This window comes from Melitaea cinxia, chromosome 14 (genome assembly GCF_905220565.1).
Source record: "Melitaea cinxia chromosome 14, ilMelCinx1.1, whole genome shotgun sequence".
NCBI lineage: Eukaryota > Metazoa > Arthropoda > Insecta > Lepidoptera > Nymphalidae > Melitaea > Melitaea cinxia.
The window spans coordinates 9,480,669-9,508,607 of record NC_059407.1 but is presented as its reverse complement, the minus strand read 5'-3'; the positions used below and the strand labels follow the sequence as shown (position 1 = coordinate 9,508,607).

At 32.6% G+C, this 27,939-nt stretch overlaps 2 protein-coding genes across 3 annotated transcripts; both read left to right on the top strand.

Moving 5' to 3' along the window:
• Positions 1-965: 965 nt before the first annotated feature.
• LOC123659484 (enoyl-CoA delta isomerase 2) lies at positions 966-16,794 on the top strand. 2 transcript variants are annotated; one of them, XM_045594698.1, is made up of 5 exons: positions 966-1,086; positions 1,598-1,718; positions 9,174-9,571; positions 13,448-13,537; positions 15,542-16,794. In XM_045594698.1, exons 3-5 carry the CDS (start codon positions 9,206-9,208, stop codon positions 15,800-15,802), a joined length of 717 nt encoding a protein of 238 aa, XP_045450654.1. In that variant the 5' UTR covers positions 966-1,086; positions 1,598-1,718; positions 9,174-9,205; the 3' UTR covers positions 15,803-16,794. The 2 variants fall into 2 exon arrangements, with proteins under 2 accessions (XP_045450654.1, XP_045450653.1); XM_045594697.1 differs by lacking the exon at positions 1,598-1,718 and having other exon boundaries at positions 966-1,247.
• A 233-nt stretch (positions 16,795-17,027) lies between these two features.
• LOC123659627 (sodium/potassium-transporting ATPase subunit alpha-like) lies at positions 17,028-26,964 on the top strand. The gene is given in 17 exon segments (XM_045594828.1): positions 17,028-17,482; positions 17,735-17,884; positions 18,000-18,172; positions 19,034-19,204; positions 20,116-20,245; positions 20,637-20,873; positions 20,984-21,177; positions 21,295-21,558; positions 21,638-21,809; positions 22,521-22,669; positions 22,754-22,955; positions 23,044-23,198; positions 23,437-23,623; positions 23,858-24,097; positions 25,989-26,177; positions 26,264-26,381; positions 26,835-26,964. Coding segments are annotated over 17 exon segments (2,994 nt in total). The 5' UTR covers positions 17,028-17,334; the 3' UTR covers positions 26,950-26,964.
• The last annotated feature ends 975 nt before the right edge of the window (positions 26,965-27,939 follow it).

Sequence of the window (27,939 nt, the reverse complement as noted above, 5' to 3'; positions counted from 1 at the left end):
CTCTTAAAAAGTTAAGGTGGTCGATAAAAATAACGACAAACGCACATATAAACTTTTATATTACTCATTATTAGTGGAGAACGTGCTGATATTAGAACAAAAATGAGTGACTACGAAAAGAAAGAAGGCTTTTTGCAAAGAATTTTAGCGATGGAAGATATGAAAGATAGTCATTTCAATGTGATGACAAAAGAAAAATTTGAAAAGTTTGCAATGGATGTGGAAGACGCGAAATTTAATCAAAAGGAAACACCATTACAGTACATTAGACTACAACGCTTTAACACATTAAAGTTTGTGGTATAAAAAAATTAGTTACAAACACAGAACCTGTCAAATATTTTTGCCGGCTGAGGAAATCTACGACATTTATTGATGCTGCTCATATTTCTATAGGGCATGGTGGTCGCGATAGACTTAAGAATGAAACGGCAAAAAAGTACGCTAATGTTACAAAAGAAATGATTAATATATATTTATCAATGTGCGAAGTATGCCAAAGGAAGAAAAGCAAGAAAAGGTCAGGTTTAGAAACCGATCCTGCACACTGAAATGAACAGCCGCTGCCTAGTCGATCTGATTGACATGCAATCGCAAGAAGATCGCGGGCATAAATTTATTATGGTTTATCAGGATCATTTGACTAAATTTATTCACATCTAACGAGTTAATAGTGCTTTTGACTGACGCTTTTTTGCAGTTAAAACTACTTTTGACGGAGAGCGTCAGTCAAAAGTATTTTTAACCGCGAATTTGCAGTCAAAAGTACTAATAACCAATAATTTTCAGTCAAAACCACTTTTGACCAACTTGTCCAGTCAAAAGTACTTTTGACTGATTTCGCTAGTCAATAGTACTTTTGACTGGTTAAGAGTTCTGACTGCAACATATATAATACGTAATACGGTATTAATATATTTTAATTTTTCATACACGTAACACTGAACGAAATTAACCTCATTCTCTATTATTAATTTTTTTTATTCACTCGCGGACCGCGGTCCTCGGAAACAACATTGAACATAGTTGACTTGATAGTTTACGACTTTACACACTAATACACACTGTAGGCCTGTTTTACCAGTTGTGGATACTGGATAGCACTATGTGACGGAAGACGATATTGAAGAGATAAAAGTTTTTGATGTGTTATGAATTTTCACCACCGAATATCACTATATTTATAGGATATTTCTGTTCGCAAAAATGAACCTAAGGCTTGTAGTTAATTAATTGAGGTTAAACAGGTACGAATGCCTTATTGTACCTGCTGCTGTTAAAGTCTAATCGTAACTTATTTGCAGGATAAACTTTATGTGTGTATATTTAAGTGTGTATTGTATATACATACACAAATATCACACATACTGTTTATCTCAACAAGAATAGCTATCGTTGATAGTAAATATGCCTAAATACAGTAGTTGACACTTATCTGTGTCGTGACTCGTGAGCTCGATAGGCATATAACGTGTGCTCTAAGCTATTAACAGCGGGTCATTTTATAAATTTTAATGAGGCGGTACAGTAACCTGCGTCAGAGTTACTGTGTTCAGTGGTGACAGAAGAGTTTAGTTTAATTTTCTTTTTCTACTAGCATATCGTGTTATTAACTTTATATGTAGTATATTACGCGAATAGCAACTACGTACCTACACTGTTGCAAGTACTTAACTAACGCTAGTGTCGGGTTGTGCGGCTTAGGCAATCCTACTAATGTGAGTGTCAATTTTCGAAAATTGCTAATATTAAGCTACAATTCATCTTATAAGGTTTTTAATGTCGTTTATGCTTTTAAAGTTTAAGATTTTTAATGTTTCAATAGAAATAAAGTCAAATCATTTTTCAATAGAAATAAACTCGGTATAAATAACTTTGTGGATAAATCTGGGATTGTACTGCAATTATTATTATAATTTTATTTTAATATGTTATAAAAAAGATAAATATGTCACGATAAACCGAAAATACGTTATAATAAAAAGAAATCTGAACAAATCAAATATTCATAAATTTATCGTCTTTTATGATAGGTGAAGATTAATTCACCGTGGCACATAGGTATAACTTTAAAAATATCTTTTACTCGTAAAATAATATTACTGGCATCGTAGTACCTACAATTTTGATTTTTTTGATACGTTGATTAGAGCGTTCCTTGCCTTCGAGCTTCGCGATTTTAGAATTTATGAACCGTCAATTCAATGTTTTCTTGAAAAAACTCTCACATCCATATACGGAACATACAATTTTTTTTAGGATGGTTTGCGTGACGGTAATACACTTACATCTGTCATTATTTGTTCAATTCCTCAAAACCATGCAGTTCGGTACCACCAGATGTCTAACGAATTTTGTCCGATCCCATAAAATTTCAGAACTTGTAAAATTTCGAAATAAAAAATATAAAACTACTAAGCTTTATTATATAGATGATGCAAAATCTATTACATTTTTTATTATTTATTTATTTAAAAAAAAACAGCGGACTATTTAATAACTGACATTGCAATTACTCAATAGGTGATAAGTACACATTTTAAATATTTGTTGATAATGTTTATTATTTATACTTACTTGATTATATATAAAATATAACAAAGTTTATAGATAACTCAGATAAAATACTTATATAAAATAAAGGACGTATGGGTACATACCACGTGACCCATTTTTTACAACTTTGACTCGCCTTTCGTCCTCGGTGATCACCTCGGTGTGTATTTGCTATGCCCTCCCCCTCTCTATTGAGTTTTCACTTACTAATCCAGAAACATGGTTTAAAATCATGTCGTGAGTTTAATGGCGGCTAAACACTGCCTTCCATATTTGAATATAGCTCGGAAAAGCGTAAGATTTTTCTAGAGGGTATCTGTTACGGGACGAAAACCTAAGATCCCTCCTAGTAACCATGTAGTGTAGTAACATTTAGTTTATAAGACATGTATTTTCATTATATGTAGGCAGAATAAATCAGAGCGTTGTCCGGAACACTTGTGCGCCTTTTACTGTATCTCCCCGTACCTCACACCTCATGGCGACCCTGCCATGCCGTGGCGGTTGCGAGTGTCGGGTGACCGGCGCAAAACGCAAACGCGACGGATTCCAGTGTGCCTCGGTGCAACTTTTAAAGAATTTATAATTTATAATTTATAACGAGCAGTGAATAAAGTGAGACTTTCATTAAAACTATATCTAATTAATAAATAATATGGGGAAAAATTACTCGAAAAACGAAGATAAGGAAATATTAATAACGCAGAATGCCGCTGCAGGGAGTAACACTGGAGGAATTACAGAAATCGAAAGTAACATAAAAACGAGTAATATTTTAATCACCGTGGCCCTAATAATTTTTATTTGTACTATGGTTTACTTGGCATGGAAAAGCTGGAGAAATAAAGAAAGAAAATGGATAGAAAAAAGAATGCAGTCTGAATTTTTTACGAGAATTCGGCAGAGGTTTTCTGGCAGATTCAACCCTACAAACGCTGACGGAGGAGATACGGTATAGTGAAAAGTGAATAGTGAAAGTAAAAAGTTAAAAAGTAATAATAATATAAATGAAAAGTGAAAATATGTGAAGTGAAAACCTTTCCTTCCCCTCTATTGTTAATTTCTGTGTATAGATTTCATACCATATTTACGTAAAATATGTAAGAACTATGTGTAATATTGACTGTAAGTTTAAAACTATATGGAAAAAGAATTAGAAATTATTTTAAATAAGTTAAGTGAAATTCAAATTGATTTAAGGAAATTAGGTCCCACTAGAAGATTACAATATACAGGTAATGTGAATAAAAAAATTGTAAAAGCTGAAAAACTATTTCGTGAATATAAAGATATTATTAATATTTTTAACGAACAAAAATGTAAAGTTGAATTAAAAGATTATGTTTATGGAATATTAGAACGCATTGAATTAGTATATAATAAAATTTTAAGTTACAAAATTAATTGTGTGGATAGTATAATGGAAAAATCGGAAATAACAAAAATGGATAGGTTCGACTTAAAAACTGCTACTTCTTTAATTCCCGTAATGGATAATACGGAAGAAACTACTGAAAAAATTATTGACGGAATTGAAATGTATGATGAGTATCTTGTAGATTTCACACAGAAAAAATTATTAATTTCATTTGTATTAAAAACCAGGTTAACTAAATGTGCTAAATTAAAATTAAAAAGCGAATATAGTGATGTAAAGAGCTTAATCCATGATATTAGAAATTCTTTATTAACAAAAAAATCAGCAAATGCGATACTTAGCCAATTAAATAACTTATCTCAAAATAATATGTCAATTCATGAGTATGGAGATAAATTATCTGAGTTATTTGTAGGCCTCACTATAGCACAGAGCAACGGAAACCCGAAGGCTTGTGAGATATTGAGACCTATTAATGAAAAATTAGCGATTAAAAGATTTGCAGATGGATTACGTAATAGGCGACTCAGCACAATTATATCAGCTCGAGACTACTCCGAGTTGAAGGATGCAGTCCGTGCTGCTGAAGACGAGGAGTTGGGACAACCTTCATCGTCTAACAATATATTCAACGCGCAAAGAAGAGGTAATCGAATCCCCTACTATAGGTCTTCCCAAAGAGGCAGAGGCGGACGAACCAATAAAACTAATTTTTACTCACATCGTGGACGGAACAACAATCTCAATAATACCCCTCGTACAGGTATGTATGTTAAAAATAATTATAATAATTCAGGATATTATTCTAACAAAAACCACTCGACCCCGACTCGAGGTCCCCGTCGAGTTTACAATAGTAGCGGTAACCGTAGTAAGCAAAATATTTGTTCGGTACAACTTGAAGAAGAAAAAACTACTGAACCGAAACAGTTTTTTCGGGACTAAAAATTATATTTTAAATTACGAAAACAATGTAAAATACATATTCTTAAATATCTATAGAAAAAAATGTTCGTGGTTACTAGATACCGGTGCATCTTTATCGGCTATTCGTAGTAGTATATTATCGAAACATACACCGATACATAAAGACCCTATAGTCATTAACGGTATAGGTGGCAAGACATATTCAGAGGGTTATGTTTATTTAACTTTACAGGCGTTAGATGGAACTAATTATGAACACAAATTTTATTTGTTTGAGGAATTACCTTGTAAATCAGATGGAATAATTGGGTTAGATTTTCTAAACAATTTTTATTCGATTATCGATTTAGAGAAAAATATATTAATGTTAACAAATGAAAAACAAAGCCAGATACCATTATATACTTCACCTAAATTATGTACAGACTATATAACGATACCAGCACGATGCGAAACTATTCATTATATAAAGTTAAATTCAGATGTGAAAGAAGATAGTGTGATTGTACAGGAAGAATTACAAGAAAATTTATTTTTAGCTAGTTTAATAGTAAAACCAAAAAATAACATAATACCTATTAGATTAATGAATACTAGTGACAAAGAAATTATTATTCCAATTTTTCAACCTCAGCTATTACCATTAAAAGAGTATAATGTTTGTTCTTTTGATAAGTGTACTTCGAACTCTACACGTGCAAAAACATTGTTGCAATCTTTGAAACTTGATCACTTAGGTACAAGTGAACGTAACAGTATAGAGAGTATTTGTTCAAAGTATGCTGACATATTTTATTTACCCGGTGATAAGCTTACGACTACTAACTTGTGTGAACAATCAATTAATTTGAAACGAAATGTAAATCCAGTTTATATAAAACCATATAGATTACCACATAGTTTAAAACCTGAAGTAGATAAACAAATTAAACAAATGTTAGCTGATGACATAATAGAACCATCACAAAGTGAATGGTCCAGTCCGATATTGTTAGTACCCAAAAAATCAGATGACAAAAATAATAAAAAGTGGAGATTAGTTATAGACTATCGAAAGTTAAATGAAGTAATACAGGATGATAAATTTCCATTACCAAACATAACAGAGATATTGGATTCGTTATCAGGCGCAATTTATTTCTCTCATTTAGACCTAAGTCAATCATATTATCAATGTTCATTAAAACCCGAATCTAGACCAATCACATCATTTACAACTAGTACAGGTCAGTTTCAAATGAAACGTCTACCTATGGGACTAAAGATCAGTCCCAGCGCTTTCTCTAGAGTCATGTCAGTAGCTATGTCAGGTCTTAACTATATAAATTGTTTTATTTATTTAGACGATTGTGTTTGCTTCGGAAGAAATTTAGAATCACATAATAAAAACTTAATAGAAATTTTCGAACGCTTACGTAAAGTCAATCTCAAACTAAATCCGAGTAAATGTCAATTCTTAAAAACAGAACTATTATATTTAGGCCATACGATATCCTCTAAAGGAATTCAACCAGACCAAGACAAAATTAAGACTATTCAAAATTACCCAATACCGACGAACGTCGATGAGTTGAGACGTTTTGTGGCAATGTGTAATTACTATAGAAAGTTTATTAAAAATTTTGCTGAATTAACTAATTGTTTAAATAAACTTTGTAGGAGGAATGTCAAATATGAGTGGACTGAACAATGTGAGATATCATTTAATATTTTGAAAAATGCTTTAATAAATCCACCCATTCTACAATACCCTGATTTTTCAAAAGAATTTATATTACAAACTGATGCTTCAGGGACAGCAATAGGTGCAGTACTTTGTAATAATAACATGAGAGCTGTAGCATATGCTAGTAGACCTTTGAATAAAGCTGAATTAAATTACCCAACTATACAGAAAGAACTACTTGCCATAGTTTGGAGTGTAAAATATTTTCGACCATATTTATTTGGACGTACTTTTACTATTATGACGGATCATAAACCCCTTATATACCTATTTGGACTAAAAGACCCTTCAAGTAGACTTTTAAAATTTCGGTTAGCACTAGAAGAGTATGATTTTAAAGTAGTATACGTGAAAGGTAAAGAAAATGTAATAGCGGACGCTTTATCGCGAATAAGTATGACTTCCCAAGATTTGAAAGCTATGAATGAAAGTTTATTAGCAGTAACAACAAGAGCACAGGCTAAGAAAGTAAAAGAGGCAGAAAGAAAGAATGAAAGTGGAGATGATAGAATGATAAGCGATATTCCAAGTATTGACCCGAACAATTGGCCTGATCAACCAAGTGTTGTGGAAATACTTAGAATACCGAGTGGATCAGTTGAGTTAAGTTTAATACAAGGGAAAGAACTAAGAAAAATGAAAGAGAAAAAATATATGGATGTCGAATCTGAATGTTTCGCATTCAATAAAAATAAAAATATATTATATGTTAACCTTGATTTTAAAGCACATTATACGCGAGACGTTTTTGTGGAAAAATTGAGGAAAATATGTGAAAAGTTAGAAATTAGAGAAATATGCATTATAAAGAAAGAAGATAACGCGTTATTTATAAGGAGTCTTATAGAAGAAATAAAAAGTAAAAATAAATATAACGGTCCAAGGATTTGTATTTTGAAAGGTATAAAAAGAATAGATAGTGACGAGGAAAAACAATTTATTATGAACGACTATCATCTGCTACCCACAAGCGGACATGCTGGGATTCGCAGAATGGTAAATAACATAAAACGTAAATTCTACTGGCCAGGAATAGAAAATGATGTTAAGAGTTACGTTAGAAAGTGTGAAAAATGTCAAAAAATTAAACATTCTAGGCATATTAAGGAACCCCTAGTTATTACAACCACAGCTAGTTCTGCTTTGGAAAAAGTTTTTCTAGACATAATAGGTCCATTAGATAGAGATTTAGAAGATAATAAATATATATTAACAATACAATGTGAATTAAGTAAATTTGTAGAGGCATATCCTCTTAGAAATAAGGAAACGGTAAGTATAGCTAAGAATTTTGTGAATAATTTCATTTTAAGGTTCGGAATCCCAAAGGTCATCACTACGGATCGTGGAACTGAATTTATATCGGATACAATGGAACAGGTTTGTAAGTTACTAAATATAGAAAAACTAAGTTCTACTGCATACCATCATCAAACTATTGGTTCTCTTGAAAATGCACATAAACATTTAGGTTCATTTTTGCGCATACAATGTGATAACCATCCAGAGACATGGAGCCAATGGCTACCATTTTGGTGTTTTACATATAATAATACAATTCACTCAAGTACAAGATATGCACCATACGAGTTAGTTTTTGGAAAATCATGTGAAATACCTAGTAGAATTTCTTCTGACATTGAACCTTTATACAATCCAGACAATTACAGTTTAGAATTAAAGTACAGGTTACAGACAGCTAATAGGGATGCGAGAGAAAATTTGTTAAAGTCTAAAGAGAAAAGAAAACAGAAATATGATAAAAAGGTAAATAAAATAAAATACAAACCAAATGATATGTTATTAGTAAAAAATGAAACAGGAGGAAAATTAGATACCTTGTATAATGGCCCGTATTTAGTTATTGAAGAGCAGGAACCGAATGTAAAAATTTTGAGAAATAATAAAATTGAAATTATTCATAAAAATAGAACAAAACTTTTTGTAAAAGATAAATAATTAATGTTTATTTCTAAATCATTTCAAATTATTGTATACTATATTTAGATACATACTAATTGTTTTATTACTATTACTTTTACTTATTAAAACTTTTCATATTTACATTATATACTTATACAAAAAAAAAAAAACTTAATTATGTAATTAATTTTTATTTTTTTTATTTTGCCCCGGTGGTGTAGTGTAGTAACATTTAGTTTATAAGACATGTATTTTCATTATATGTAGGCAGAATAAATCAGAGCGTTGTCCGGAACACTTGTGCGCCTTTTACTGTATCTCCCCGTACCTCACACCTCAACCAAGCGTGTTATTTTTGAAGATCCCTTCCCCCTAACGGATCACCGTGTATGTTAACTACGTTACCTAAAACGCATACCTAATTATTAAACTGAAACTGATAATAATTGTTACACTTCTAGTCATTTTAGTAAACAATTCAGTAGTAATTTAGTAGTTAATTATCGATATTTTGAGGGAAATTACAACTAACTTTGAATGAAGTAGTTTTTATACTTAAACTCACGTAATAATTTTGTCTGTAAATTGTTAGGAGAGATTCATAAAAATATTTTTATCAATGCTTTGATAAAATACGTAGTTTAAGTGAGAGAATGTTTTCAGACAGTTGAGCATCTAAATAGATATTCACAAAAATGGAAACAGAAAACCTAATTGTAACAACGAAAGATAACATCAAAATTGTACGACTTAACAAACCTAAAAAGAAAAATGCTATCGATTACAACATGTATGTTCGAATGGCTGAAATATTGAAAGATGCCGCAATAGACGAAGATATTTCAATTGTCGTGTTGACGGGAACTGGTGATTTCTACTGCAGCGGCAACGATCTCTCGGCAAACGATGTTCCAATGAAAACTTTATTCGCAGCTGTTGTAGAATTTGTAAAAACGCTTATAACTTTTCCGAAGCTCTTGATTGCACTTGTAAATGGGCCCGCTATAGGGATAGCTGTGACCACTCTAGCATTATGCGACTTTGTTTTTACTTCGGAAAATGTAAGTAAATTAATAATTATGTACTAATGTTTTATTTATTTTTATTAATAATCATTGTATTTTAACAAAACACCAAGTAATTTTACCTATAACTGTGAAAATAGCTCTGAAAATTATACTGTTCGCTTTCGTGTATAAACTAAAAAAATAATAATTTGCGAAAGAAAAAAAATCGACTTCAACTTACATTGAAAAGTAATATAACGTAGGCAATTTAAGAAATGTGGCACGTGGTCCCATTTAAATTTCATTGAGATCTAACAAGTACTTTTTGAGTTATATCTAATAATGTGTATTTACTTGACTGTTTTTTCGTCGACCGTGTCGTGGTATTTGTGTTATACCGCTTAACTTTTCACTGGATGTACCGATTTTGATACTTCTAGTTTTAATCTAAAGCTGAAGTCTTATAGTCCCATTAAAATTCAATTGAGATATGATTACTATTTTTTGAGTAATATTAATACCGCGCACTGACTGGTTTTCGTCTACTTACGTTATATTACTTGTCGATTTAATTCAAGTCGTTTTTTTAGTTGTACGAGCAAACGCAAGTATTAGGTAAATAAGTTATTCCCACTTCAGCCTATCGCAGTTCACTGCTGGACATAGGCCTCCCCAAATTCACGCCAAAAATGGCGTGAACTCATGTGTTTTGCCCATAGTCACCACGCTGAGCAAACGGGTTAGTGACTGCAGGGCTGGCTTTGTCGCGCCGAAGACGCTGCTGCCCGTCTTCGGCCTGTATTTTTGAAAGCCAGCAGTTGGATGGTTATCCCGCCATCGGTCGGCTTTATAAGTTCCAAGGTTGTAGTGGGACTGTGTTATCCCATAGTCGCCTCTTACGACACCCACGGGAAGAGTGGGGGTGGTTATATTCTTTACTGCCATAACCACACACACTGTAAAAATTTTTTGTAAAATTATCATTTTTTTACTCAACATGAGATGGCTAAATTACTAATCAGTGTGTATGAATTCAAATTATAACACATTTTGAGTAATTTTCCAAGACATATGAGAAAATTTGCTAAGATGCGCTTTAATTTTACAATCTTAGAGTATAAATCTTACTTGTATTGTAATTTCACGGAACAGTTTATTAAATTTTAATAACAAACTTTGAAGATTTACCAAAATTTTTAGTAATTTGAGATACTATATTTTTTTGTAAAATTACCAAATATTTTATAATTCGAATTACTGTGAAGTGTTTAGAAATTTACAAATTTTGTTATTATTTTTACAATTTGAACTGTAAAATTACACAATACATTGTAAAATTACTAAAAAATACTATTTGTCTGTTGCCATGTATAATTTTACTAAACAGGTTATCAATTTTCGATACCAAGCTCCTTAAATTTACTAACATTGTTTGTGTTTTGAATTACTAATTTTGTTGTAAATTTACAAAACAATATTGTAATTTAAACTACAATCAAAGTATTGAAAATTCAAAAAAATTTTTTGGTATTTTTACTATTCTTATTGTAAAATTACACAATGTATTGTAAAATTACTAAAAAATACTATTTTTCTTTAGCCTTGTTTAATTTTACTAAACACGCTGTCGACTTTCGTTTCCAAGCTTCGTAAATTTACAAACATTGTGCGTATTTTAATTTAATCTGTGGTCTAGTAAGATTGTGAAACAATAGTTAAATTCGAATTCTAATGAATTCATTGGAAATTCAATAATCTTCTCATTAATTTTATTATTTTGACTGTAAAATTATACAGTGTTTTGTATAATTAACAGTATAATAGGGTAACTACTTTTTTAGATGAACCAAAATTGTTAGTATTTCGGTTTACCATAGTTTCTTGAAAGATTACAAAAAAAAATGTTTATTTACATATTATTGAAATTATTAAAAATTTATCAATATTTTTATATCATATTTATATGTAAAATTTTGATTTGAAAATTATATATAGTAAAGTTATGATTAATAAAGCATTTTTAACTTCCCTCTAAAAAAATTAAAAAATTTTTTAAAAATCGGGAAGTTATTGGTTTTACCCCGTTTTTCGAAAGTCGAGTTTTCATCATATCTCGACGTTTAAAGGCCCTAGAAAGCTTCCCTGACTATTTTTACGAGGGTGTCTGTATGTCTGTGTGGATGTGCCCGACTAGAAAAAAGGTCAGGCTCAACCAGATCATGTATCTGGACCGGATCAGGATACAATGAGGCATGCCGGATCCGGCAAGCTCTATCAGGACCAGGTCTGGTCCAGACAAGGATAGCCTGATGTAAAATATAATCAAGTAGGGTAAGGCATTCTGGATCAGGACCCGGTCCGGTCCAGATCAGGATAGCCTGATGTAAAATATAATCAAGTATGGTAAGGCATACTGGATCAGGACCCGGTCCGGTCCAAATCAGGATAGCCTGATGTAAAATATAATCAAGTATGGTAAGGCATACTGGATCAGGACCCGGTCCGGTCCAGATCAGGATAGCCTGAAAGAAATTACGCGAACTGAGCCTGAATCGCGCTATTAAAGTTTTTAAGCGCACTTAGTATATATACAGTTATTAGGACAGTCTAGCAAGGAGTCCATTTCTACACAGTGGAGCAGTCGTAAGTAATAGGAAATAGTTAATTAGTAGTTAAATATTAGAAGTTAAGAAATAAAATTTAATTAATAATAATTAATTAATAACATAAAAATAAATAAAAATAATTAATATCTAAAGTAAAAACATAAATAAAAAAAATAATACATTAGAAAAAATAAACGGAAATAAATATCATAATAATTATGTTAAGTAACATTTATAATATCGTCGTTTTTTTTTTTTGTTAAACAATTTTTTCAAGAATAATTATACATTCGTGTTTTTTAAAAGGACCGGACCGAACCGGCTGATCAGGATGAGATGAGATTTCTTGATCTGGACCTGATCAGGATGAGATAAGATTTCCTGATCGGGTCCAGACCAATCATCTGCGTTACATGCCTTATCTAATCCTGATCAGACATGCCTGGTCCGGTCCTTCTCAGGAAGTCGAAAAAATTTCTACTCGGGTGTGTGTGTACGCATGTAACCTCTTATAACTTTTGAACGGCTTGACCGATCGAAACGAGACTCGTGGCATTCGAAAGGGTGCCACTCAACTTAGACTTAATTAAGTAGTATAGTTACAAAACAGCATAGTAAATTTACCAAACATTTTTATGATCAATTATTGATTAAAATTACAAAATTGTATAGTAAAATTACTAATCAAATTTTCTGTAACTGCTTGGCAAATTTCCAAAAATATTTTGTAATTTTATCAAACCCAATTCAAATGAATTGGTTGGTGTAGTTACGAAACTGCGTAGTAAATTTACTAAACATTTTTATGATCAATTATTGAATAAAATTACAAAACAGCATAGTAAATTTACTAAGCATTTTCATGATACATTCTTGAGTAAAATTACAAAACTGTATGATAAAATTACTATTTAAATCTTCTGGAACTGCTTGGTAAATTTCCAAAAACATTTTGTAATTTTCTCAAATTGAGTTGAAGCATTCTGTTTAGTAAATTTACTAAATTGTTTTGCGTTAAAACTTCCCACACATTTTTAGTAAGTTTACCAAAGAAATTTTTAACAGTGCAGGTAACTAAATAAGTTATTCAATAAAAAAAATATTAAGTATTATCATTATATAAGTTTAATTCACTATCGGCCGTGTTAAATTACATAATTATCTCTGATTTAGAGACTATACTATAGCTTTGACACAAAATTCATATTAATTATACCAACTTACATATTAGCTAATGTGAGAAGAATGAGAGAAATATAGATTACTAAAGCCGGTTATTACTTAATTTCTAATACATGGTTATAATTTATGGTTTTTATTACAGGCATATTTCTGCACTCCGTTTTCAAAGTTAAATATAGTAGCTGAAGGCGCCTCCTCGATAACATTTCCAAAGTTATTGGGGGAGAGGACGGTAATTATAGTTTAATGAAGTCATTTTTACTAGACAAATAAACGTGCTATCTATCTAATGTTAAGTGAATACCGTAGCTTATGAACCCTGTAAGACTAGGATCATTACAAGAGCGTTGCTGAAATATTCTCGACCTTCCTCAATTGTTCTGGCTACCTTACTCATCACTGGAACACACCACTACTTGATAGCTTTTTTTTTCACCAAGAGGAAATCCCTAACGAATGCCTCCACCCCGGGGGAGCTAGAGGGAATATCCGATTCCAACGGACTAAAAACCCTGGAGTCACCTGGGTCGGGATCACGGGGACGCTAAGCACTTCCGCGATCCCGCCGGCGTTGCCCAATTTGGGCCTGTCACCGACGACCGCGACGAAGCGACCTCCGAGAGGCTCCCTCAAACACTAAGGTCGCCTCCCTTCTCGGGATCGTGCAATGCGGACGGTCCGCGGCCAATCGCCCGCTGGTTCGGCGTTACGGCGGCAGGTTGGCCAGGTAGGCCCTGCGTCACCAACCGCGCCTTCCGCGACGAGCCGGGAGCGAGTTCGGGTCCTGTTCCCGCTCCCGGTCAGCCGCTTCCTTCCGCAGCATTAAGACGCTACAGAAGGTGGAAACTGCGGTCCAGCTTTCCTCACTGCTGACCACGACCACAATCAATGCCGGCAGTTGAGATCCGCCCCGATGATCGCAGATAAGGTGCTGCGCTCTGCACTCCACGCTGGGCGCCGCAGGGGCCACGCGCTTGTGCTCCGCCGTGTTCACGGCAACGACGTCGCAATGGTGACATCCCGACGCCGGCTCCTGCCCCAACACTCGGCACAGATATCACTACTCGGCACATTCCTGCCGCGCAGTGCCTCTGCCCAAATCGGTGCGCCGTGTAGTGCCATCGACGTCACGACTACAATGTATAGGCGTCTGCATTTGTCGCTGGGCCTTCCGAGATTAGGCAGTAGACGCTCAAAAGCCCCAGCAGCGGCCAGAAGCCTCGGGGCCAATCGCCGGAAATGCCCATCAAACTTCCATCGACCGTCGAGAACAATTCCAACGACTATCGATGTTCCGGGTGTGAGTGCGCCCCTGGGCCCGAAAAAGGCCAGGACCTCCGCCTTTTCCAAAGCTACCTCCAACCCGGAAGCCCGAATTCTGGCTGCGACGCTAGCCGTATTAATGCGGTCCACTACTTGATAGCTGTATTATTTAGCTGTAATGTTTTGTAAGGTTGACGTGTTATTATAAACTTCATAAGTATGTCTATATATAGAAAATAAAATTATTTAAGAAATAATAATAAATTACAAGTATTTTTTTAAAACAAGTTGTAATTTAACAAAATCAACATTTTTTTTAAACATTATCAACATTTAACGACATTACACAATTTAAATGATATAAATGTTTATCGCGAGATTTAGATTACTTTAATTTACAAATTATTTAATTTACTTATTTATCTATATCAGCCTATCGCAGTCCACTGCTGGACATAGGCCTCCACAAGTTCGTGCCAAAAATGGCGTGAACTCATGTGTTTTGCCCATAGTCACCACGCTGGGCAGGCGGGTTGGTGACCGCAGGACTGGCTTTATCGCACCGAAGACGCTGCTGCCCGTCTTCGGTCTGTGTATGTTAAAGCCAGCAGTTGGATGGTAATCCCGCCATCGGTCGGCTTTTTAAGTTTCAATGTGGTAGTGGAACTGTGTTATCTCTTAGTCGCCTCTTACGACACCCACGGGAAGAGAGGGGTGGCTATATTCTTTGCTGCCGTAACCACACAGACATCTATACAGTAAATCATAAAAAAAATACTTATACCGCCTAAATCTAGCAAGTGTAACGTGATGTGTACCGTGTGAATGAGGTTAACACGAAATAATACATACCTTTAGAAAAAAAACTTTTCAAAAAAATTATTTTGCAAGCCTGTATAAAATTATCTTCCTGTATGAAGTCATAATTTTCTTATATGTTTATAAAATGTATATAAATTTAACTCCATTTCAGGCACTGAAAATGCTAATAATGGACTACAAAATGCCCGCTAAAGAAGCTCTAGAATGCGGATTGATTAGTTTTCTCTACAAAGATGAAGAATTTCATGAGAAAGCTTGGGATTGTATATCTGAAATTTCAAAACTACCAATGGATTCAGTACTGGGTACAAAAAAGTTGATCAGAAGAGTGGACATGGAGGCATTATTAAGAGCTACCGAATTAGAAATTAATGAAATTGAAAAAATATCGTTAAGTCGTAGCAAACTGTAACTTTAACGTTAATTATGTTGTATTGTTATGTCTCTATTTAGTTTAAACCCAAGTTAAGATTAATATTTTATAAAAAATGGCTTGGACTTAATGTAAAAAGAATGCCAAATTACGAGAATTTTTTTACTACGAATACGCCTGAAAAAAGAAATTAATTTTTTTAAAAATGAAATTGTAAAAATAACTTGAAGACGATATAAAAGTTTTTACTCAATCTTTAATTAGTATTCATTTATTAAAGGGAATTTAGTCACGACGTTATATGAGTTAATGTTTTTACCATTCACTTTTTTAACCTCTAGTTCTAGTCACATATTACAATTATTACAAAAATCATCGCCTTAATCCCATTATCAGTAATTAACTACTTATCAGTAAATAAAAGTTATGATCACGATGTATGATATTCCTGTATATAGATTAATGCCATTGCCTTTGAAAAAAAATACTTTTTCTGTCTCGTTTTGGCCACATTGTGTTATGTGAATCTTCTATTTTGTTACATTTTAAAGAGGTAATTAATTTGCTATGCTATTTAATATAAAATTATTTTGTGAAAGTTGTAAGAATCAGAAAATCATTATAATCGACACACGTCATATTTGGTACAGCCTTCATTATATAAATTAATTCTTCGTATGTAATGGTAATATTACTAATTCAACTTTAAGTTTATCAAAGGATGTGTTTTGTTGATAAAAGACTAAGTAGTTCTCTATTATCATTTTGGCGTTTTGATCCATCAGTACATAAACCATAATAATTCGGAAAGTTTTATTGTATTAATACATTACACGTTCTTTACTGTATGTCCAGCAGTGGACTGCAAAAGGTTGATCTGACTCACTGATTGACGTTCTTTACTTTCCAGTTTATAGTCCGTGATTAATTGAAATTGCTCATCAACATTTTAGATTTAACAGATACCCAAATAATTATAACACCATGCAGAATTTAGTTTTAGTTGTTACCAATAAATATTTTAGAAAATACATTTAATTCATTTATTAGCCTTAAAAACTTCGTTATTTGCGAATGCTCTACACTTTAGCCCAAATTGAACCATAACCGAACCGTACAAAGTGAGAGGTTCAATGATATATTTAATAACTATAGTTCTTGTATACTACGGATATCTTAAATTTATACATTTTTGTTACTTTTTACATTCATGTTAATGTTTTTATATAGTCAATTCCTATAAAATGAAATCACTGTAGATATTTTCGTACCTGTTTAGAAAAACGATAACAGATTCTTAGCATTCTTTATACCTATGCTTTAACATCTCTTTAAAATCAAAACGTTTTCTCCATACAAGTTTTTTTTTGTAAAATGTACTTTTGAACATTGTAAAGTAGTATGGAAATGTTTTTTGAGTCCAACTGATATCATTGTACCTACTTGACCTGTTGTATATTTTAAACTTAACCTTAAACGTATTAACGTAGCCATATAGATTACGTATGGTAAATGATTCTTTGTTAAATTATAAAATTTAAATAGCTACATTTTGTACTTAATAACAAATAATGAATTCAAGAAGTTCTAGTCTGTCTTCCATTTCGGATCTTTTTCGTCCGAATAATCCTAGAAAACTAAGATCGAAAGATTTAAGCTATACTCGTTTAAATGTTTTGAAGAAGGAAATACAAACAGACACACATTTAATACCTCTGAGTAAGTATCGCGTGAAATTTTATTTCCAAACTCATATCCGAGCTTATTTTGATATAATTTTTATGTTATTTATTTATCTAATTTCTTAAAACCAAACGCGTTAACTATACATTTAGTCATTACTTAAGCATTAATTTTTAGTAGTATTGCCTAATGGCACGCATGGCATGGCATAAGTAAAGTTGTAGAAAACTATGCTTTTAATATAAATAATATAATTTTGAATTACGTTAATTATATGCAAACTCAAAGAAGATCTTTATACCCTATTGGGCACTGACCCGGTCAATGGATTATCGAGTGAAAAGGCTAAAGACCTCTTGGACTATTACGGTCCAAATACTTTGACGCCGCCATCGCACTTCAACTGGGCACGGTTGCTATTTAAATCTTTATGCACAGGTATCTAAAATGTCTACGTAAACATAATACATAATAATCTACTAAACGTAATAAATAAATTCTTACTTAATATTACATTGATAAAGTTACGAAAAATCTAATGTAACGCTTTCAGGATTTTCAATTTTAATATGGTTTGGTGCCATACTTTGCTTGTCAGCATACGTAATAGAGTTTTCGACAAAACTGGACCCTAGCCCTGATAACCTTTACTTAGGGTGTGTATTAATTGCCGTGGATTTAATATGTGGCATGTTCAGTTTTATACAAAATTATAAAAGTTCTAAGGTTCGTAAATTTTATCACCATATAAATAAATAAACACCTCACAATCAACGGCCTCCACTAGGATATTCATAAGCAGTCCGTCTGAGGAATTTCTAACCTTACAGAAGACAACAATACTGCTCTCAAGTAATGTTGTGTTCCTGTGGTGAGTAAGGTGCAAAAAGAGCTCCTGGGAAAGATCGGAGACAGGGTAATTGCAAGCATCTATAGGCTACGGTAACCGCTTACCATCAGGAGGTCTGTAAGATTGTTTGCTGACCTAGTCCTTAAAAAAAAGGATTTACTCCTGGTTCGGAGATCAGGAAATACACACAACCATAATCGCCAAGACCACAACAAACATCTACATGTATGTACGGGGATCGAAACCACAACCGCCAGCGCAGCAGCCATAACCCAGTTCTGTGACCGTTGCGCTAACGCGTTGTCGAAATAAAAAAAATTAAGTCTAAAACGTGTAAATAATACCAATCGAGTATATTTTGTGATTGTAGTTTTTCCCTATAAACTGAGTTATACATTTTATTATTTTTATAATTATACAAGAACTACAGCGAAGAGAAATGTTATAAGATTAATATTTAATTAAATTGTTATTAAAAAAGCTACCCGCCAGCTTTACTATTAATGTAACTTGGCTAACGATATTTCAACCGATTACTCTTACTCTGTACCAATATGATATCATAAAATATATGAACGTCTCACACGTAACGGTTAGTTATGTTTGGATTGTAAAATCAAAATAAGAAGTCACTATTATATTTCTGAAAATTCAACTCCAGGACACGTCTGCTCCAGTGGCCATCAGTCTTATGACCGATGGTTCTGTATATGTATCTAGTAATTTTAAAATTACAGATAATGAAAACTTTTAATAGTATGATACCTATGTATGCAAACTGCTTGCGCGACGGGGTCTTAAATCGAGAAACTCTAGTTCAAGATTTAGTCAGAGGAGACATTGTTCACGTCGAAATTGGTGATGTTATACCTGCCGATATACGTATAATTGATAGCAAAGGATTTAAAGTTAGTTTCTACTGAATTCATTATTCAACATTAAAATGATTATTATATAAACTATAATAATAATAATATTTTTTTAATATTATGCATCACTACATAGTATAAAACAAAGTCGCTTTCTCTGTCCCTATTTCCCTATGTCCCTATGTATGCTTAAATCTTTGAAACTACGCAACGGATTTTGATGCGGTTTTTTTAATAGATAGAGTGATTGAAGAGGAATGTTTACATGTATAATAACATCAATTAAATATTGGAGAAATACTGTTATTTTTGAGGTTTCTAATGTGATGTCGTAAAAAATTACATTTTTTCCGCTTACATTGAAAACGCAGCCTGAATCCTACGAGATTTATCAAAATAATGTACTAAGTATTGTACACATTAAAAAGGTCTACAGAAAACTCCGCTATGGTATATGTCTATCTCTTATGGATATCCCACAATAAAATTTTTTTTTGTCATTTACTTTTTACGACAAATAATGGCTAATTTTCGAAGCGATTTTAACCAATACAGCATTAATCCTTATCTAATTAAATACATAAATACATTGGATTTTATATAGATCTATATGGCGCTACAGCATATGGTTTAAATGAATATTTTCGAAGATATTAGAGATTTAAAAATTGCGGTACGTAGCGTTTGCGGCGGTTCCGGCCGGCTTTTACTCTAAAGTTAACGCGTGTGGGCCACGGGCAGTAATGAATAAATCAAAACTACTGGATCGATTTTAATCATTTTTTCAGTAAATGACGTAGGCTGTAATTATATTTTATACCCGTGCGAAGCCGGAGCGGGTCGCTAGTATTGTATAAAATATATATATATATATATTCGCATTATCTGGCCTGTCTCTTTACTTGTTACGTTTCATCCAATTTTCACGTACCCATTACACGTATTTCAAGGTTGATAACTCTTCATTAACTGGTGAATGTATAGCAGTACCACGAAGTAACACCGATGGAACAGAAAATATTTTGGAATCGCCAAATGTTGCTTTCTTTTCAGCGCTTTGCGTCGAAGGTTGGGCGTCAGGTATGGGAGTATTTGATTTCTGCGTCAAGTTCGTCATTATTTTATTTTTTGTTGCAATAAAAGAAATAATATTATGACGTAGTTCTTGAAAATCGATAAAACTGTTGTATTTTTTTTTTTTGAATTCTTGACGAGAGCGTTACGAAAAATGTGATCAGACGAAACGAAAAGAAGTTGACAGGGAGATATTAGTTAGTAAAGATAGAAAGAGAGAGAGTTACGTTTCGTAAGTTTTACTACAGTCGTGTGGTAAAACACACTTGTTTTTTTTTTCGTGATTATTTAAATACAATATTTAACATTTAATTTATTTGGGTATATGTTAATTCTGAAATAAGATTTCTTAACAGTATTTTCATAATTATGTAATAACATTCTAAATTATTTCAAGGAGTCGTTTTGTGTTGCGGAGATCTGACAGCTTTAGGGCGGGTCGCGGGTCTGGCTGCACGCTTACAGCCCGCACCTTCACCGCTCTCGAGAGAAATCAAACGATTCATGCGTTACATGTCAACTTGGGCACTTGTATTAGGGGTTTTCATCGCGACTGCCAGCATAATTTTGGGTTATCCTTTTATGCAAACGACTATATTTGTCATTGGTATCATTGTTGCTAATATTCCAGAAGGTAAGTTAGAGTAAAAGAATTTAAATTTCTTTTGACATTGCTTAAACGTTTGAAGTTTATAAAGAAAAAAATCAATGCAATCATTTTTAAAAATTTAAAGTTAATTTAAGGTTTACAGCCAACAATTACAGCCTCCTTAACATTAACGGCGAAAAGTATGGTTCAGAGGAAATGTCTTGTAAAAAATTTAGAGGCTATTGAAGCTTTAGGAGCCTGTACAACTATTTGTTCTGATAAAACTGGCACTCTAACCGAAAATAAAATGTGCGTTCGCCACGTTTGGACGTGGAATAAATATTATTCAGTTTTGGACGAGGATTTCCCAAGTGGGTGATATGTCAGGAAGTTTTTTATCGTCTAGAGTTTTTCACGAACTAACGCAAATCATATTCCTTTGCAGATGTTTTGCAGAATAATCAAGGTATCTTTTGTTACTAGTGAAAAATATGTTTAGCCATTTCTTGAAAATAAAAGTTCAATCAGGATTTTTCCAGCATGGAATTCTTTAAAAATATGTGGATCTTTATGCAGTAATGCATCAGTCGTTAAAGACGGAGTCGTGCGTGGCGATGCGTCAGAAAAAGCAATTTTTATTTTTTTATTTAACTATTGTGATCCAGTAACAATTAGACAAAGATATCCCAAAGTGGCTGAAATTCCATTCAACTCTGTTAACAAATACCAAGTCAGTCTTTAAATTAATTTATTTTCCATAACGTTTCTTATTTTGTTCTAATACTAAAATATGTTATTAATGTTTGAAGATCACTATTCATCTGGACGAAACGTTGTCAACGTATCTGTTAGTTATGAAGGGTGCTCCGGAATGTATACTCTCTCGATGTGTAACAGTCGCTTTTAACAACAAGTCTATAAGCATGACCGATGAAATTAAACAAGAAGCTTATAAAGCTACTGAAAGTTTAGCTAATACTGGTATTAGATAGTAAAAAAGATACTATTATTTAAACGTAAACATTTTTTGTCAATATACATCAATCTAACTGTAGGTAACCAATTTGTGGCTATCTGATTTTATTTTGATAAGTCAAACAAAATTAATTGACTTAAAACAGTTAACTGAAAATAGCACATACTGGTACCTGTTAGACAACAATCCTGATAATTTTTATTTGATATCTGCTAAAACAAGTAAACAGCATAAATGTTCGTCACTAATTAATGTATTGGATGAACCTTGGAGTAGGAGTGTTAAAACACTGAGCTCCTTCTCGAACGTCTTGCTTCCACTAGTGACAAGAAACACGCGACTCGAGAACGATTATCGTGATATTTAAAACTAAAATGTACTACTAAATTAATTAAATTGTACCTCATTGAAAAATTAAAACTTTAAGATCAAAATATTCATATCAGTAAAGTATATGCAGGTATACTACGAGTAATAGGTAAGCGTTGTGTAGCGTCACTTCCAGCGACTTTTCATACGATTTCACTCCTCATGTTTTTTCATACCGTGCGGCTGATATCGTTTATTAAATAGTATACTCCAAAAAAAATATCTTAGATAAAATCTTGTAATTGAACTACGTATATTATTGAAAATTTAATAAAATTGGCTGTGTTTGATTCACCAAGGCTCTATCAGACTATACGATATTTAATTTATGATATAATTTTTTATAGGTGAACGAGTTTTAGCATTTGCGGATTGCCAATTAGATTCAAATACATATCCATTGAATTATTCATTCGACACAGATAATCTCAACTTTCCAATTGATAAGCTTCGATTTCTTGGCCTCTTTGGATTAAAAGATCCACCAAGAGAGGAGGTAATTTACTTATAAAACTACAAGGTTTCAATACATACCTACCTTAAATATGGAATATTTAGTTAACTTAAACTAATTACCTAGGTTCGCTCGGCAATCCAGAGAGTCCGAGAGGCAGGAGTTCGTGTGATGATGGTCACTGGTGACCACCCTGCAACTGCTCGTGCCATAGCTTTAGAAGTTGGCATTGCCACCAGCCGAAGTTGTCACGTTGTAACTGGTACTGAACTTAGAAATATGTCGCCAGATTTATTGTACTTAACCCTGGAAAAACATTATGAAATAGGTAAGTTAAAATAATTGGATTATTATCTTAGTATGATTAAGACATTGATGTTTAAAATATTTTTATTGATGGTATCCGTATCTTAAAGTATTTGCACGTACGTCTCCGACACAAAAACTACAAATAGTGGAAGCATGTCAGAGGCAAGGCGGTGTCGTGGCAGTGACGGGGGATGGCGTAAATGATGCACCAGCATTAAGACGAGCAGACATCGGGATTTCTATGGGGATCGCTGGCTCACAAGTAACGTTATTTCTTATTTAATTATAAAAACTAAGTTACCTTTTTAGTAAATTATTGTTATAATAACATCTACGTAAAAATAATACCTAATGTATGCGTTTAGAAAAAAGATTTAAAATTGGCGAAGTACGGCCATGTCTCTTTTGCTTTGGATACGTATCTAACTTTAATAAGCTTATTGCTGCTGTTACATTATACATTTAAATCAAAATATGTGACAATAATCACAAATGCGCAGGTATCAAAACAAACAGCTGACATTATATTAATGGATGACAACTTCGCTACTATTGTAACGGGAATTGAAGAAGGTCGCAAAATTTTTGATAATCTAAAAAAGTCAGTTTGCTACATTCTGATATCCAATGTTCCAGAAATTTTGCCCGTGCTAATGTTTATTCTATTTTCGATACCCCTCCCACTAGGTTCGTACTATCTAAATTAAATAATAATTACTCGTAAATAATATTTTTAAATAAATTTTATCTACAAAATCAATCTTTACCTGATATTTGTAAAGTAATGGCAAACATGCAATCGATTTATCCCAATAATTATTCACAAGGGTCTAGATGACAAATAATTAAAAGTTTATATTTTCCAAGCCATGCTTTGCTTGGACAGCACGTAACAATACTAATATAAATCTTCCCTGTTAGGGGTAATGACAATACTTTGCGTGGATCTCGGTACGGATATGTGGCCGGCGGTGTCTCTGTCTCACGAGCAGGCTGAACGAGATGTAATGGCACGCCCGCCTCGTACGTCCGACCCACTTGTTTCGGGTCGCATGTTACGTCTCGTGTACTTACACCTCGGCCTCGTCGAGTTCTCCGCTGGCATGTTCGCGTACTTCATTGTCATGGCTGAACATGGATTCTACCCCTCGCAATTGTTTGGTTATTCACTTTAAATCTATACAATATATATTAATCGATAAATGTGTTTCTAAGACGACTGGACCATTTGGTACATTTTTTAAGTTTTCTATTACATTTTTATTGATTAGCTGTGCCCACGACTTCGTCCGCGTGTAATTTCACAAAAAAGTTATTATACAGTTTGCAGAGTAATCAAATAAATAATTTTCTAAAAATAAAAGTAGCCCAAGTTAACGGTTCAGCCGTTTCAGAGATTAGCCGGAACAAACGGACAGATAAAAATTGTAAAAAATGTTATTTTGGTTTATTATAGGTACCGAGTATATCAATATGCATTTAGTAAAGCGGTTATTTTAATACTACAAACTGACACACTACAGTATAATTTATTTGTATAGATTCTTACGGAAAAAAATCAGTGCTCAGAAAATTGGAAAATGTTAGAAAATTCAACGATTACTTTAACTTCACTTGTTTGACAATTTGCAAGTCGGACCAACGTCTGACTTGTGACATTTTAGACTTACTGCAATAAAAGCTGCTAGCTAAATAAAAAAACACTTAGTGGCCTTAGTAGTCTAGGATTTACTCTTGTGTCGGGGGTTCTGAAATGCACACAATACAGACACCAAGACCACAGTAAACATCTATATGGTGTATACAAATGTTTTTCATCAGCGTGAATAGAACCCGTGATCGCCAGTCAAATAACCAGTTCTATGACCTTTACACCATCGCGTCGGAAATTGTGAAATTTGACGATTTAAGTTGTTTATCAGCCATGGATAACAAAATTAATGCGATATGAAAAAAAGTTGGGAAATATATTTAAGTTGTTAACCAGCAACAGATAAATCTTATATATAAAATTCTCGCGTCACAATGTTAGTTACCATACTCCTCCGAAACGGCTGGACCGATTTTCGTGAAATTTTGTGTGCATATCGGGTAGGTCTGAGAATCGGCCAACATTTATTTTTCAAACCCCTAAGTTGGCAAAACAACGTTTGCGGGGTCAGCTAGTGTACGTATAAATCTGCTATTTGTTGTAAAATGACAAGTAGGATACACATGTATTTGTGTTTAAATATTTGTCTAATCAACGGCACGAATAATTTATTTTATATTTAATTTTAAAAGGGAAATCTATACTGATATTATAAAGCTGAATAGTTTGTTTGTTTGTTTGTTTGTTTGAACGCGCTAATCTCAGAGACTACTGGTCCGATTTGAAAAATTCTTTTAGTGTTAGATAGCTCATTTATCGAGAATGGTTATAGGCAACATCATCACGCTAAGACCAATACCAAACTACTCTCTTTTTGTGTTGGATAGCTCATTTAACGAGGAAGCTCTATTTTTTCCTCAAATTAATGCGTGTGAAACCGCGGGGCACTGCTAGTAAAATATATATCCAAAATACCTATTTCAAATTTTTTCTAGCAATTATAGATATACCTAATATTGTGCGCACGTGTCATGTGTGTTTTTTATCGTATTATTAGTATCTCAACCGATTACAATTAAATCAGTGTGGTCTCAAGGTCTCGTCCCGTATAGCATATGTTTTACCATAAACAAGAGGAATTGCTACTTGCTTTATCGAAAACCTAACTTGCATTGTATTTTTAATAACTTAGAAGTATTCTAGCGAGTGCATTTTTTGTAAAGAAAAGTACTAAATATTTATATATATTATTATATATAAAATAACAAGCCTTAACAAGCATCCATCTGATATTAAGCAGTTACCGTAGCTAATGGACGCAAGGGGAGAAGCATTGCAAAAGCATTTCGGAAAGGAGCTCTTGATTGTGATCAAAATCAGACACTTTTCTTTTTAGAAAAAAAAAAATTCCTAAGTTGGTGCGATAAATACGAATAATATTGAAGATATATTATTTTAAAGGCATTAGGCAACAATGGGACAACGAAGCGGTGAGCGACGTCCAAGACTCGCTAGGTCAAGAGTGGACCTACGCGGAGCGCAAAGAACTAGAACGCGCCTGTCAAGCCGCCTACTTCGTGGCTGTAGTCATATCACAAATGATGAACGGAATTATTTGTAAGACAAGATTCAATTCTCTATTTCACGTCGGTTAGCGATTTTCATCATTTTACTGAAAAACAAAAATAAAACTTCTAAAAATTAGTTTAATGAATATATAAAAAAATACTTTTCAGGTATGAAAAACAACGTTTTGAATGTGGGTTTAGTATTTGAATTCTCTCTTGCATGTATAGTATGCTACGTTCCAGGTATCAACACGTTTTTTAGAACGTACCCTCTACGTTTGAAGTGGTAAGAAATTTTTATTTATCTAAACCGATTTCCAACAGTTATATAGTTAGTTGTTATACATATATCGACTGTCCCTACGTATAATATCGAAATTGAAAAAAGGCACTTTACATTTTTTACGCTGAATGATTTGTTAAGTATCGATATTGAGTATAAGCTCATGAAAAATGTGATTTTATGTGTATTTTATAGCATTTTCTCTTTTTTCTTTGAAAATATACATAAAAAGTAGTTTTTTCATGCAATCAAAAAAATAGAAAATTTTCAGTTTCGATACTATACGTAGGGACAGTCGATATGTCAAAACTTACTTAAGAGCCATTTCACAATTTTTCGCTCTGCAAATTTATTATATATATATATTCAAATTTCAAAAATATAACTTGACTTGGAATTTATTAGATAAATACCAACTTAATAAACTGGTATAAAATTTGGAATTTATATTTACAGGTGGTTCTTAGCTCTACCATTTGCAGTATTCATGTTAATATTTGATGAACTTAGAAAGTATTGTATTCGAAAAGAGTTGTTCGGTGGGTGGTTTAATAAGTTGACTTTATATTAATGTTTATTTCCTATTAAAATGAAAAAAAAATCATTAAAAATTAAATCTCTCCTCATTGTAGGTACTTAATCATATTTCACTTTTTTTTGATATCAAAAACGAGAAGAGAGTCAAAAGAATATGTGATATAATAGACAGTGCGTTAAAATGAAACACATTTTTTTACGAAATAGGAATATATTAATTATCTCACAAAATAACGCTTGAATCATACAATAGTCTATAATAATAGCGATTTAATCTATAATTTCAAATTACAATTTATTTGACATAATGAGCAAAAAACTTTAAATAGTTCTCTAAAATTTTATATAAACTTAAGGTAATTTATTATATGACACAAGTCATCTCTATATTTCAATGAGCAGAAATCGCCTCAATGGAAATATCAATAGTGTTTATTTTAAGTTCACAACTTTACACCCAAAAGACTTAGTTTTTCTCTTTATGAGTAATATGAGTACGATCAACTGAAATGTTTTTCTTTTGTTAAAATTTAATAATTGTTTTCAAGGTAAATAGAATTTCACTGATATTACAAATAGGTAAGGCACAAGTGAAGTGTGATAGAATAATTTAACTGTGTTCTTTTAGCTTCACTTAGGTTTGTTATGTACATAAAGTAAATATATTGAAGTAAAACAAATTACAGATAACTACAAAATACATGGATATATTTAAAAAAAGTTATGTTTTTCTCGTCTATGTTGTATTAGTACAAAAACAATGTAACAATTTCTGAAAGGATAATAATTTGAAAGTGACCGTTATTTAAAAGTTATCAGAAATATATGAAACTGATTAAAGACTGAGAAACATTTAACAGTAACATTTGAAAAGTACTAAAAAATAAAAAACTAAAATATTATAATAATGCCACTTATTAAAATAACAGATCTTAAAATAATACAACTGCAAATTAAGTAATCTTTTAGAATGACTTTTACTAAGCACAGCCAAAACTACATAATAAAAAGTAATCGTTATTTT

What these genes read in the sequence shown, in the direction of transcription:
- LOC123659484 (XM_045594698.1), top strand. Translation starts at nt 9,206, where the DNA reads ATGGAAACAGAAAACCTAATTGTAACAACGAAAGATAACATCAAAATT. An exon ending in TTGTTTTTACTTCGGAAAAT is followed by an intron (nt 9,572 to 13,447) that starts GTAAGTAAATTA and finishes TTTTTATTACAG; the next exon opens with GCATATTTCTGCACTCCGTT. An exon ending in AGTTATTGGGGGAGAGGACG is followed by an intron (nt 13,538 to 15,541) that starts GTAATTATAGTT and finishes ACTCCATTTCAG; the next exon opens with GCACTGAAAATGCTAATAAT.